Here is a 14986-nt window from a genome sequence, read left to right as displayed (position 1 = left end):
ATTACATTCTAAATATTAATTATGACAAACATTTTCTTCTTAAATCTAAATATTATTTTTGAAGTTATACTTCTATACGCACGGTCGGCGTTGGAAATTTGCATGAGAGTGAATCTGTGAAACCATTACATATGTAAGATAATGAGTAAGAGAGAGACAGAAGATATATTTTCTCTCTCTTCCTGTCTCGAGAATAAAAATGTTCCTTTTGTATATATATTTAATATTATATATATTATATATATAATATTATATATAATACAATATGTATTAATATTATTATTTATGTGATATGTTTTGTATTATTTAAAATTAACGTTTATAATTATTTCAGGCTTTTGTATTTCAAAATAATCACTGTTTTACTGAGAACTGTCAATTTTGAAATCCGTTAGTGTCATGTCTAATTGGCAAATCCTTTACGTGTTTGGTTCATACGCTGGTGGTTGTGAGTTCGAATCCCAATTAGAATTTCCTTTTTTATTTTTGAAATAATTAAAAACCTCACGTTAATCTTATTAAATATATGCAATATACGCAAAAAACATAAATTTTAAAATAAAATGAAAATTTACGACATAATCCGAGTTGTTGGTTTTTTATTTTTGTCTTCGTAAAGTAAGTTATGTATATTGGCAGCTTTAAATAGTTATGAATATTACATTTTAATTTATATTGTATTATTATATTGAATTATGTTGCCGTGTATTTATTGTATTGTAATTTTTATATTAATAACAAAATAAACAATGAATTTTACTGCAGACTATGTGTAATTTTTTTTGCATTCAACTCCTTTTATACATATATAAAAATAAAAATATATATTTTCATTAAAATATTGATACAATCCTTCATTTACTATACTCCTATTACAGGTCAAATGTTTATATACAGCAAACGATGCACCATATACCTATATAACTAATTATTTTTCTCTTTCTGCTCTCTCTTACCTATAGCATTACAATATGTAGTGATTGTGAAGATTTTTTTTTTTTTTTTTTTTTTGTGGCATTGACTTTCATTCAGCCAGTCTCGAAAGGTTATAATATATTCCTTAAGAAAGTATACACAGATAAGTACAGATTATTTCTCTCAGACAAATGCACAGCGATATCCCTAAAACGAAATAGACGAATAATTAATAGAAGAACACGTCGAAGGAAAATACAAGGACACTCGCTTCTCGTCTAGGGGTCCGTCAAGACATTTATTTTAACAGACAAACAATACTGGACCACGGATAAGGTATTGTTACATATAGGATAAACAAAGGGTACAAGTCTAATCCTATACACGCTCATGAAAATTTTCATGAACGAGTACCAGATTTATAAAGCTATGCATGTGTCTGACAAAAATTCTATAATTAAATTATATATTGTTACAGAACCTATGGCTAACAAAGACTGTATATTATATGGAGCGTATGTATTGCATTTAGTTAATTTTGTGAAGATTGACTCCTATATAATTTTTTTACGGCGAACGCGTGTATAACTTCTACCGGCAGTCCCACTGGACTGCCACACCCGTTTTTTTTTGTTTATTTTGTTTTTTAGTTTTTTCTATTTTTTCTATTTTTATGGGATTTTTTTAATGACTTTTTTTCTAATTTTTATGGGATTTTAATCTATTTTTGATATTTTTTTTAAATTCCTTTTTTTTTTGTTGTTTATTATTTATTTCCGTGTGTTTTTTTTTATTTTTTTTATTCTTTTTCATTATTTTTTTTATTTTTTTTGTCATATTAAAATTTTTAATTTTATTACCTAAGCCAATTTCTAATCAAATTTACAGACAGACAGACCTTTTTACGACACATTTACAATTTTTAATTTATATCCTAACAATAAAACACTGAAAACTTTGTTTTTAAAACTTCCACAATATTTATTATAATATCTTATCACTACAGCTTCTTCAGCAGAGTGCCTTTCTCAAATGATCTATTTTTGGTATGTTTACACTTTATAGTCTTGTAACAACATAATTTTCCAACCACATTGGATATCACTTATAGGGGGTTGAAAGTAAAGACTGAGCAATTACTGGGCTGGAGATAGGGTAACCAAACAAACCGAAACGTTTGCGAACGGCCACTCTTGGTTTGGTTGGAGAGCTAAGTAAGTGAATAAAGGAGGGACTGGGAAGGGTAACTACATAGAAAGAAATCAAGAAATACTTACATAGATTTCCTGGGCAACACACACATACAGGTTCCTAAACTATTTGAAATGGACGCCGTTTAAAAGATTCTTCTTGCTGGTCGGAAAGAAAGGCTTTTCTTTCCTAAAAAATATTAAAGGGTGAAAATATTTTTAAAGGAAATAATTTTATAGCTTCTGGTTTAGAGAGAAACCTTATATATTTATTATTACTTCACAGGAACAGTTATTACAAATAATATTAACAAAATTTATCAACAAAACTTACAATGGCGCTATTTGTAACGATTTACAACAAGCTCCAGACGTTGGGGACACTTATAGGAATTTAAATTATTATTAAAATGAAAATATCTAGATTTTTTAACGGAACTTACATTTAGGTTAACATTTAAACAAAACAATTCAAATTTATGGTTATGTACCAATTGTCAAAAAAAGGATAATACTGACTGTCATATGTCAAAATGAAATATGAAACCTTTTTGAAATATTAATTAAATTTTAAAATTAATTGCATTTAAAAGAAGACCAATATGACAATTAGCTAATCCATAAAACTTATAATTTCATTTATTTACAATTTTTTAGTTTGTCATGAAAGCAAATTTTTTATTAATAAAAAATGTCTATTTTTACTTAGAAAAATTTTAACAAAAAGTACCTTATATCACTCTGGCTGACGTATTTCCTTTAAGAAAGCTTTTGAGATCGGAATTAAACCAAAACACTGCAAACAACACACAACTGTGTCCCACACAAATCATGGAACATAAAAATGGACAATTGAACCGTGGAAATGGACAATTCTTGGGGCGTTACGACACTGATTCGGGCTTCAGATTATACTGGATGACAACAAATTGCAATCTTCAAAACTCGGTCACTCAATTTCTTCTTAAAACTATGTGGACCTCTCAAATGGTTGAAAACGCCGTCTTACAAATTTCTTAGATAAGGCACAACAACCATTCGGTGATTAACTCAACAAAAACTGCCAGATCCCATTTTGAGCACAAATTTACCTCTCAAATTAAAAAACTTGCCAGCTTTGAAGACTACCACGACGAAAGCTATCTCTTCTAAACCCAAATCTCGAATCTCAACTTAACTGTAGTTCACTATTTTCCGATGACAACAAAACGAATAACGAAAAACCATTACGAATTTAAAAAAGAAAAATTATGAATAAACAATGATCTGACTCCTATGGTCGTCTATTGCAGAGTGATCTTATTCTTAAAAATCGTTCACCTCCCGCATAACTTTCTCACCAGTCTAAGTGGATATTTATTTGATGCGCAATATTAGGCGCCATCACTATCAAAGGAATACAATTTGTGTTAATATAAACAAAACTAAAAATGTTTATATTATCAATCTCAGCGAAGCAAAAAGATTGAAAATATTTTTCGGAGTTTTAATACATACGAAAGGAAAATAGAAATGCTACAGTCTTTAACTGAATAGGTCGAGGAGGGGAAACTGTTTGTCTCAAGTTGGTCATTCAGAATTATGTCTGTATTTTTTAATTTGTTAATTTCCATAGATTCCAATAACCATAGCTTAAGGCCCTATATTTTGGGTTCGAAGAATTTGAAATTCGTCGTTAAAAGAATGATTATGGTCTAGAAGGTGAAGTGCGTACCTAGAATATGTTTTGCTATTATTGAAAGCCCTTTTATGTTCTGCTATACGTTTGTTAAAAGTTCTACCAGTTTGACCGACGTAAGTTTTTAGGCAGTCGCCACATTTTAGTTTGTATGCACATGGCACTTTGTTTTTAGTATATTTGCCTAACAAACAAACAACAACAAGTTGTTGTTTGTTTTAAAAGCTAATGTTATTCCTTTCTTTTTTATGCATTTGGCTATTTTGTTATAACTTGCCTGTATTTGTAATAGGGCAGAAGTTAGTGTTTTTTTCTCTGATGGTGGAAATACTAATTTCAGGGCTTTACTGCTATTTGTTTAATGATATTTAGGTCTATCTCAAAGTTGTTTTTTGACATCGGAATGTCTATTAATCTATGTAACATGCTATGGGAGGCTGCTACTTTATATTGTGTAGGACAACTTGAGACAAACAGTTCTCCCCTCCTCAAATTATTCAGTTAAAGACTATAAAGTGTAAACACATAAAACCAAAAATAGATCACTCGAGATCTAACTATTTGATTGATAATTTTGCATTAGAAAATCAAGGGTGAGGAGTGCGACAAATCGTACATCGGATAGACCAATCGAAGAACACAAGTGACACGAGACGAACATACAAAGGCCATCGAAAGAAAAGAAAAGACATCATCCCTAACAGAGCATGTCATAAACACAGGATATAATATAAAATTGATTGAAACAATGATGGTAGCCAACATTGAGAACGGGACCAAACGTGTAATTAGGAAAGCAATAGAGATAGCTTTCCTGATTACACGTTTGAAAAATTGATGTTTTTCTATTTTGTATTTCTATTCTAAAGTTGAAATTGAAACGTCAAATAAACTTATTTTAAAGTAAAATTGTGGCTTATTCCCAACAAAAATTAAAAGTTACTTTTATTAATGTCCAACAATTTTAACAAATTGGTACAATTTTTTCTAACTTAATTTTTTCTTTCAGGTCTTGACAGGATTTGAATTCTAAAAATGCCACATACTGGTAAGTTTTGATTCTATATTATACTAGGTGTTTCAAAAAGGTATGTCATAAATTAAATCACGCATTCCGGGGACAAAAATAAATTGATTGAATCCAACTTACCTTAGTACAAAAGTGTACACAAAAAAAGTTACAGCCCTTTGAAATTACAAAAAAAAAGTTTTTTTTGCATTATCTCCTAAACTACTTGACATTTTGTAATAAAAATGGACACGTTACTTTCTTGTTCTGAAAGCATTTTTCATAAAAAAGAAACAACAAAATCTAAGCGCACAGAAAATTTTTAAGGGGGGTGTGCAGCCCTAAATCCGCCCAAACTTTTGAGTACGTTTAAATCAAATGAATTTTGTGGCATCATTAGTTTAACACATTATTTTTTAAAATTTTTTGCCTCTTCTCACTTTTTGCAAAAAACAGTTTTTATTGAGTTACGGCCCTTTTCGTTAACCTTTAAAAAATTACGTCCAACTAAATAAATGGCTTAAATGAATTAACAAGTACAAAAATGTCTATAACCTCTGTTTATTACAATAAATGTTCAAAATGACTCCCATTTTCTTCAATACACATTCGGTATCGTTTTAATAAGGAAAACCGAATGCGCTGAAAAATCATATTTTTCTGACGAAATTGATTTGCAGCTTCAATTATTCTAACCCTCAATTGTTGTTCGTTTTCTATTGTTACAGAATACACTTTCTCTTTCATAAACCCCCAAAAGCAAAAGTCCATGGGGTTAAGACCTGGACTTCCGGGTGTCCAAGAAATAGGTGCATCACGACCCCTTCCAATCCACCGACCAGGATACTGCCTGCAAAGGTATTCCCGGACTTCATTACTGTAATGCGGTGGAGCGCCAATTTGTAGAAACTACATATTTTGCCTTATTGCAATATTCACTTCTTCCAAATACTCTTGTAAATCGTTTGCCAAGAACTGCAAATAATTATCACAATTTAAATTGTTGGGAAGAAATACTGGGCCTATTAGATTGTTATCCACAATTCCTGTCCAAACATTAACTTTGAAAGTCCTTTGGTGATGAGTCGTTTTTTTGGCGTGAGGATTTTCGTTGGTCCAAATGTGCTCGTTATGATGGTTTATTATTCCATTTCTACTGAAGGTAGCCTCGTCGGTAAACAAAATATTTCTAATAAAATTGACATTTCGAGTGTTTTCCATTAACAACCAATCGCAAAATCCAATCCTTTTAGGATAATCTTCAACCAATAACTCTTGAACCGTTGTTAAGTGGTAGGGTTTAAGCAGCTGATCCTTCAATCGCCTCCAAACCCTTACGTAAGGAACATTTGGTTGAGCAGATATTACCCTTATACTTGTTCCAGGGACTTCTTCAATGATTTCTAAAATGTCTTCATCAGTTGCATCCATTATTGGACGACCACTATTGCCAGCAGCTTGCGGTTGGAATGTACCCGTTTCTCGTAAACTACGATCAATGGTCAGAAATAATCGTCTATCGGGTGTATATCGATTGGGGTATTTTACTGCATAACGCCTTGCGGCTGCTGCACTATTTCCTTGACATTCACCTACGATATTCCCGATAGTTTATTGAAATCATAATTTAATCTGATCCAACTTACCCCAAGTTAAATGCATATCTGCCATTTCCTGAAATGTGTAGGCCATTGTAATAACAAAATGTTTAATATTAGTCTTATTCACACAATAAATGATAGCTTCAAATTATTGACTATTTTTGATGGAACTGTTTGTAATTATTGTATCCATAGAAACTGATTATAATTTTATGGCCAACTAGGAAAAACTAGTTTTTCGAAAAAGTGATAAGAGGCAAAAAAGTTTTTGCCCCTTGATGCAAATGATGCAACAAAATTCATTTGATTTGAACGTGCTCAAAAGTTTGGTGGGATTTAGTTTTGTATGAAAAATGTTTTCAGAGCAAGAAAGTAACGTGTCCATTTTTATTACAAAATGTCAAGTAGTTTAGGAGATAATGCAAAAAACCAATTTTTATTTTGTAACTTCAAAGGGCTCTAACTTTTTTGTGTACACTTTTGTACTAAGGTAAGTTGGATAAGGTAATAATACAAGGAAGAATACAGGGTAGAAGGAGTCGCGGAAGAAGAAGCATCTCCTGGTTAAACAATTTGAAAGCTTGGTTTAACTGCACTTCTGCTGACCTCTTTAGAGCAGCGGTGTCGAAAGTGCGAATTGCCATGATAGTTTCCAACCTTCTTAGAGGAGATGGCACATGAAGAATTCTTCTTCTTTGTTGTTGAAAGTTGGATTCAATCAATTTATTTTTGTCATCGGAATGCGTGATTTAATTTTTGACATACCTTTTTGAAACACCCTGTATTAATAATATACCTAAATAATACTTATTTTTAAATCCTGGACATAGTGAGAACTATGTCTATTGTGACCTACCTGGATTTTTCCATACCAGAGTTGATCCCGTGGACATTTTCGGATTATTGATTGGATGGTATCTTAATGATTTGCAAGCAAACAATTATAAATGATAGTAGAATGATGATTTACCGAAATGAATCATATTTATAATATAAGAAGCATAAATTAAAATAAAAATCTCCAAAAATAATTAACGTTAAATTATGGTATTATAGACTGCTTAAAATACCATATTAGTTAGATTAGATACATAGATAAATTTAATGACGTGGAATTTGGCCTATGAGACCATTTCAGATCTATTGGTCTAGTGGTCCTAGATTATATTCTCTAGCCTGCTTCTTGTAGTGCCTATCCGTTTCGGATGTTTTCGACCATCATGGCAATCTGTATTTTGCAAACTGCGGCTCTGAAAAGATTTGTGGTTGTTGTGTAGAACCACGTAAGTAGATTCTTCAGCCAGTAAATCCTTCGCCTTCCTGGTCCTCGTTTTCCTTCTACTTTTCCTTGTGGAATTAATTGCAGCAACCCATATCTTTCGCTGTTCCTCATGATGTGACCCTTTTTAAAAGCCTTTTGACCCTTCTCTAGCCTGACCCTTTTTAAAAGATCTAATAACTTCGAGTCTGAACCTTCCATGTAGCTTTTTGCCGGTGGCTTTTCTTTGTCTAATGTAAAGAACCGCACATTTGCTAATCTATCGCACCAACACAAAATGTGCTCTGATGTTTCTTCCTCAAGATGACAAAATTTGCAAAGATCATCATCTGCCAATCCCATCAGCTGCAACCGCCTATTCAGCTTACAATGTTCTGTTAATGGACTTACTCTGGCTTTGAGTATTTTCTTGTCTTTGCTTATTAGGTGTGCTGTAAATTTGGGCAAATATTCTATAATGAACTGTTTCACCTGTCTTTGTTCTGGTGAATTCCTCCACCATTTCCGAAATTTGTGTGGTACCCATTTTCTTGTAGCTGTTCTTGTTACTGCCTTTTAACGCCGCAAAAGGGCTCCGGTCCAATGAATAGCAATAATGAGTCTTATTTGACCATTTCATCTGCTTTTTCATTGCCCTTATAACCCTCGTGCACTGATACTCATGTTACTGTAACCTTGCTACGGTCTCCTAGTGTATTTAGGGCACCCACACACTCTCATACTAGCTTAGAATTGACCTCTACAGAATTAAGTGCCTTAAGAGCTGCCTGGCTGTCTGTGAAGAAGGCAATTGAACGGTGCGTTCTTTTCTGCCTTTCTGTTTCTTTCACTCAGAGATGGATTGCTGTTATTTCTGCTTGCAAAAATGGAATATCCTTAGATAGACATTTTATCATTTGCTTTGTCGCTTGTATACTGGCTCCTACAATGTCAGATGTTTTTCAGTCATCAGTGTACCAGGTATCTTCTGCTTGTATGGGTACGCCTTTCTTCTAGTCTTCCCTGCTATATAATAATATTTAGATTAGAACATAGTAATATAATAAGGGAAATTAGATGACCTTGTGAATGATGACTACTCGTCATGTGATAATATAGATACAGGCCTAAAGAGCAGAAGAATCGACTATAAACAGTTACAGTAGTGGTAATGTAAATATTTATATTTCACTTAGAGGATATACCTCGGTATTTTAGCCAGAGGTTTATGCAATCGTTCATTGTACAAGGGAAATTAAGATTTAAGTGGAGTGTTGTTTATTATTACATGTTGGACATCTACTAGTTCATTGTACAGGGTTTTTGTTTTTGCCAAGGTCATTTTAGGCCAACTTCATTGCTATCTGCATTTAGGTTGCTTAAGTCATGTAGGTTTGCAGAATTATTAGCAATCAGAACGATGTCGTCTGTAAATCTTAGATGGCTGAGGTATTCTTCATTAATGGATAGGCCTTTGTTCTGCCAGTTCATTTTGCTGAATATATTTTCTAGAGTTGCAGTGCAGAGCTTTGGTCATATTGCATCTCCTTGTCAGACGCCTTTGGTAGTGGGAGATTCTGGAGTATTTTCATAAATTTTTACCGTAGCTTTTGCTTGTCTGTATCTATTTGGTAAAGTCTCTATGTACGGATTGTCAATACCTTGTTTGGTCAAAGCTTCTATTACTGCCTTGGAATATATAGCATCGAAAGTTTTCTCGAAATATATAAAGGTTAATGCTAGCGGTATTTTATATCGTTTAGCTCTACTCATTAGTTCTCGAAACGTATGGATATGATCCAGGGTATTAAATCCACTTCTGAAGCCAGCTTGCTCTATTAGCTGTGCAGCATCTAATGGATTTGTTAACCTGTTGTTGATGATCTTTGTAAATATTCTGTGTACGATTGGTGATTGCTTCTTCAAGTGTTTTAGGGCCTTTGTATAAATTGCTGTAGAATTTAGTCACGAGTTGTATTATTTCATTTCTGTCTGTAATTCTGATGTTTTTGTTTGTTAGAGCAACGATTTGCTTCTTTGCAATGTTTATTGCTTGTTATTATTGCTCTTCCCAATGATTATTATTACTCTTGTTTTCTTACAGTTTTTTCTGTTTTCGATGACATTTTCTACCAGTCTTTTATTGTCTTTTCTTATGTCTACCTACATACTTTTCCTTATTGTCTTACAACGTTTTGTCTATTATATTCTCTGTATGTTGCTACTTACTTTCATTTCCTTTCTTTGTTTTAGCACTATTTTAATTTTATCAGATAGTTTACTATGTTCGTTTTGTTGTTGCGGGCCTCCGATTTATTTGGCACTATCAAGAATGATTTCCATTAATTGGGGGTTGTCGATTTGGTCATCATTTGCCCTTTCATCCTTTCATCTTTCCTTTCATCGTTTGTCCTTTGGTAGTGATCTGAGTTTTTTTAGATCGTTATTATTTATACCGGTAACTGTTGGTTGTTTGATTACTTTTATTCTTTCTAGTTTCAGATCTAGAACAGCTTTTGCTCTGATTAGTCTATATTCGCTGCCTGTTTGAAATTTATTTATTATATTGACATCTTTTATTGTAGCAATATTGTTGGTTAAAATTAAGTCAATTTCGTTATTAGTGGTTACATTTGGTGCTACTCAAGTCCATTTTCTCTTTGATTTTTTCTTAAAAAATGTATTTGCAATAGGCATGTTTTAGTAGTGTGCAAACTAAACCAGTCTTAGTCCCATTTCATTTTTCCCACCGATTCCATACTCTTCCATGACTTGTTCTTTGCCGTTTCTCTTTCCCACTTTGGCATTATAGTCATCAATTAGATACTTAAAGTGTTTTTTATTAATATCTAATGCTTCAGTTATTTTACTGTAGAATTCGTCTATTTTTTTGTCAGTGTAAGTAATCGTTGGATGCTAATTTCAATAGCTTTTCGTCTTTCCGTCTTACTTTGATGATTCCTATGACGTCCCATTTTATATTTTTAGTTTCTTTTTCCAGTTCTACAAGTCTGGACTGATTTAATTGCGAGCGGCAGTTATATATCGCTATATAAAACGTTGTTGTTTTATTTCAGTAGCGGTTTAGACTCCGCAGATTCTTAGCACCCTCTGCAATCCCGGCTTGATCCTGAAAGCTACCTAATTCAGGGCCATTTAGGGTTATAAAGAATGAAGGCCATGATTTTGATGTATATATGTATATATCACTTATTTTTTATGTTTAAATTAAGACGGAGCACAATTTTATATTTCTTAATAAATGATTTTAGGTTTTTACAAACATCTTCTTGCTCCCAATACTTCAAATGCCGCAATACTTCATAGATATATTATCAAAAAAATAGCGTAACAAAAATAATAGCATCGGAGCACGGGTTAGACTTTTTTACAACTACAAAGAAATATAGTATAATCAGTACCCAAGATTCGCTAAAAAGGTGTTTAATATAAAATTACAACAAATCAATTGTTCGGAATTTTATTACACAAGAAAAGAATATTAGAATGGTTCGACAGACAAACAATCATGCATAAGTTTTACACGATATAATATCATGCATCATGCGTATACCAATCTTATCTATTGTAAATTTGAATTTAAATCTTCTGAGGATCACCCACGTACATGTGCCCAGTTATATAAGTGATTTATAGTTTTCTATGGGCAGAAATGTTTATAATACAAAGAAACAATCTCTCATAGATATTAAAAAAGGCAATAAACTTTTAAAAGACAATAAATCTTTTCAACGGTATTCTATTGTACTCTAAAATCCGCTTGAATTGTATTAGAAAAGTAATAAAAGTTGTATCAAGAAAATCGAACAATGTCTGGCAGTGTTATATAAAAAATAATAATGTCATTATTATTGAAAGAGAAAATAACCACACTTGGGGAAAAACTCGGAGCGCGGAGCTTCATAGTATGTTTTCTGTATTTTTAAAATTTAAATAATATATTTAAAATTAAATAAAAAAATTTTATTATTTATTTATTTTTTTATATTTTAAACAAATTCTGTAAATTATTGTTTGCTCCTAACGCCACCTGTTGACGTATTAACAAAGCATGTGTTGTTTACTTCTGACAGACCTGTCAAATTCAGACCAAATATTAATAATAAAATATATATAAATATAATTTCATAGTAAATTTAATTATTATATAAACTAAATAATATGTTTAAAAATAATAACTGTATTTATATAAAATTATTTTAAAGCGGGAATTATTATTATAAAAATTTAAACAGATGATTCAATGTTAAACGAGGATGAAGCAGAGATCTATAAAATAGCCGAACATAGAGCAAAGAAAGCAAAAGATTTTAATCAGATTAAATGTATCTGATATCCAAATAATAAAATATTAGTTTAAGAAAAAGATATCAAAAAGCGATGGAAAAGTACTTTGATAGTTTATTAAATGAAGGATATGAAGAAAACCAGTTGAGCTAATGCAGAAATAACAGCAATAATCAACAAAATAGCAAACGATGAAGGTGTTCAAGTACTTCAAAAATAAAGAAAGGTAAGGCAGTTGAACCAAAAGATATTCCTGGGGAAGTGTGGACAGCTTGGAAAACTCAGCATCAAGTTAGTTAACATATTTGTTTAATAGAATTATGGAAGTGGGACAAATTTCAGCGGAATGGAGAAGTACATCAGTATCTGTTTAGAAAAACGGGAGAGATATACAACAATGGTAAAACTACTTGGTCAAATAGAGATGAAATATGTCAGAAAGCAATTGATAGAGGGATACTCTTCATATTCTTCATTTAATAAACTATCAAAGTACTTTTCCATCGCTTTTTGATATCTTTTTCGTAAACTAATATTTTATTATTTTGATATTAGATACATCTAATCTGATTAAAATCTTTTATTTGCTCTATGTTCGGCTATTTTATATATCTTTGCTTCACCCTCGTTTAACCTTGCGTCATTTGTTTAAATCTTTAAAATAATTCTCGTTTTAAAATAATTTCATATAAATACAGTTATCATTTGTAAACATAATATTTAGTTTATATAATAAATAAATTTAATATCAAATGATATGTATTTATATTTTATTATTAATATTTGATCTGAATTTGACAGGTTGGTCAAATAGAGATGAAATGTGTGAGAAAGCAATTGATAGAGGGATAAATAAAGAAACCGAAATATCCGATAGTCAGTTTAGATTTATTCAAGGTAAATCAAAAACAGATGCCATTTTCGCTATAAGGCAGGTGATGGAAAAATATAGAAAGAAACGCTCAAATAGTATTCACTGATTTTAAGAAAGGCTATGATAGTGTGTGAGAGACTGATACATTTATGTAAAAGTTGTCTTCTCGAAGTTGATTAAACAAACATAAACGTTCTTTCATTCAGGAACTCTTTTAAACAACTTGCAAACTCTGCAAATATATCCTCCGTAGCAAATAAATAACCTATTAGCTACTAATGATAAAACAGTGTATGATTGATTAAATTTACACATAATGCAAACGTGTGTCAGTAATCAATCTTAGCTAGAGTCTTTTAACCTTTTTTTAACCCAATTGTTATTTACCTTCCTTTCTGTGACCCATTTCTAGTAATGTCTTAAACAAATATCCTGATGAGCTCGTCCCTGGACGCAAAGCGACTATCCCTGTCTTTCCTGATTATTATTTTTTCTTGCTATTATTTTCTCTTTTTGTTTGATTCAGTTATCGGGATTTTTATGAGGTTTTTCGACTCGAATAGATACACTTTTTGCACTAGCAATTATTAGTATAGATATACAATTTTTTATTTTAGTACCTAATAATTATATTGTTCTAAAGCTATTTTCTTGTGACATTTTAAAATGATTATTATTTTAATGGAAATAAGCCACAATTGAAGGTTAAAATAAGTTAATTTCAAGCTTTTTTTGTAAGAGAACGTGCATACAAAAGAGGGCTTTTCTAAATTCTAATTCGTAAAAATATCTTAAGTGTGTGGCTCATCAAACTGATTAGTATAAAATCCCTGCAGTTGGTGGGCCTACTATTTTTGGTAATTTTAAACAGTGACTCCAACCAATTATCTATTATTCCTTCGTTGTAAATTTTCTTAAAGAAAGTGGTTAAGCAGATAATGTTTTCTTCGTCCAAAAGTTTAAATAGCTCAGCAGGGATTTGATCTGGTTCAGATGCTTTATTATTTTTGGCTTGCTCTAATGCTTTTCTGACTTCTGATTTTTGTATACTGGGACCTCTGTCTACTTACTTGTAACAGGTAGTATGTGAATGTGTATCATTTTCTCGAGAAGCATCGTCAAAAAGGTCACTGATGTATCTCTCCCATTCTTTGCACTCGTGTTCGTGATCACAAATTTTCGTCTGCGTTTTTAAATACGTGAGCATTTTTCAGTTTCCTAATTCTGGAGGTATATTAAGTTTCTTGTGGGGGTTGAAATTGTCGTGTTTTTTTTAATATATTCTATTTCTAAACATAAATATTCTCAAGCCAAGATTCTTTGGTTTGCTTAATTTTTCTTTTTATAAGTTTGTTGATTTCGCGGTATTTGTTAATATTTCTATTTTTATGTTTCCGTCGAACTTCCATAAGGTCTAGGATTTCCTGTGTCATCCACCTTTTATGCCAACATTTTAGGTGTTTTCAAAGACTCTCTTACTTCCTCTAAAATCGAGTTTTGTATGTCGTACCAACATCCGTTGGTGGTTCTGTTTTCGTTTGGTATATTGGTTATTTTGTGTATTTTTCTATTTATCTGCTGTGATAAGTGTGCACATGTTTGGGGATTTCTAATGGGTTCGAGATATATATTACTCGGCTTTATTGGCTAAGAGGAAAACTACAGAATAACATTCACTGGTGCTTAATGTATGCTGATGATGTAGTGTTAAAAGAAAAGACTGAAAAAGATTTGAAACAAAAACTGGATAAGTGGAGGCAAGAAGAGAGAAAAGGATTAAAAGTTAGTAAGAGAAAAACTGAGTGTTTGGAATATTCATTTAAAAATGGAGTTCTTCTTCATGTGCTTTGTGTATACTCTTTCAAATCGTTTATAGAGTGCTGTGTTCGGCCCTTTATACAGGTTGTTTTATTAAAAAATTATACCTTTGATGCAGTACAGTGTTGTGAAAGACCCTGTATATTTGTAACTAATTTTAAAATGTAGGGGAAGAAAGCCAAGAAATAATTGAGAAGCATATTTCAAGAAGAAGGAAGACGCTCGGGGCTCTTCATAAACTCCTAAGCAGAAAAAATATCTTCAGAGGCAAAATTGGGACTATACTGAACAGTAATCCAACCCACTGTCCTGTAAGGATGCAAAACATGGGTTAT

At 31.7% G+C, this 14986-nt stretch overlaps 1 protein-coding gene across 1 annotated transcript in view; it reads left to right on the top strand.

The window, feature by feature from the left end:
• Poxn (paired box pox-neuro) overlaps nt 1-14986 on the top strand; it is a 143173-nt gene that overhangs the window by 49577 nt on the left and 78610 nt on the right. The window contains exon 2 of the mRNA XM_072520519.1: nt 4793-4831. Coding sequence (XP_072376620.1) covers nt 4819-4831 — 13 coding nt within the window. The 5' untranslated portion in view covers nt 4793-4818. The remainder of the gene's footprint in view (nt 1-4792; nt 4832-14986) is intronic.

The sequence above is a fragment of the Diabrotica undecimpunctata genome, chromosome 1 (genome assembly GCF_040954645.1).
Source record: "Diabrotica undecimpunctata isolate CICGRU chromosome 1, icDiaUnde3, whole genome shotgun sequence".
Taxonomy (NCBI): Eukaryota; Metazoa; Arthropoda; class Insecta; order Coleoptera; family Chrysomelidae; genus Diabrotica; species Diabrotica undecimpunctata.
This window is presented reverse-complemented; position numbering and strand designations above follow the sequence as displayed.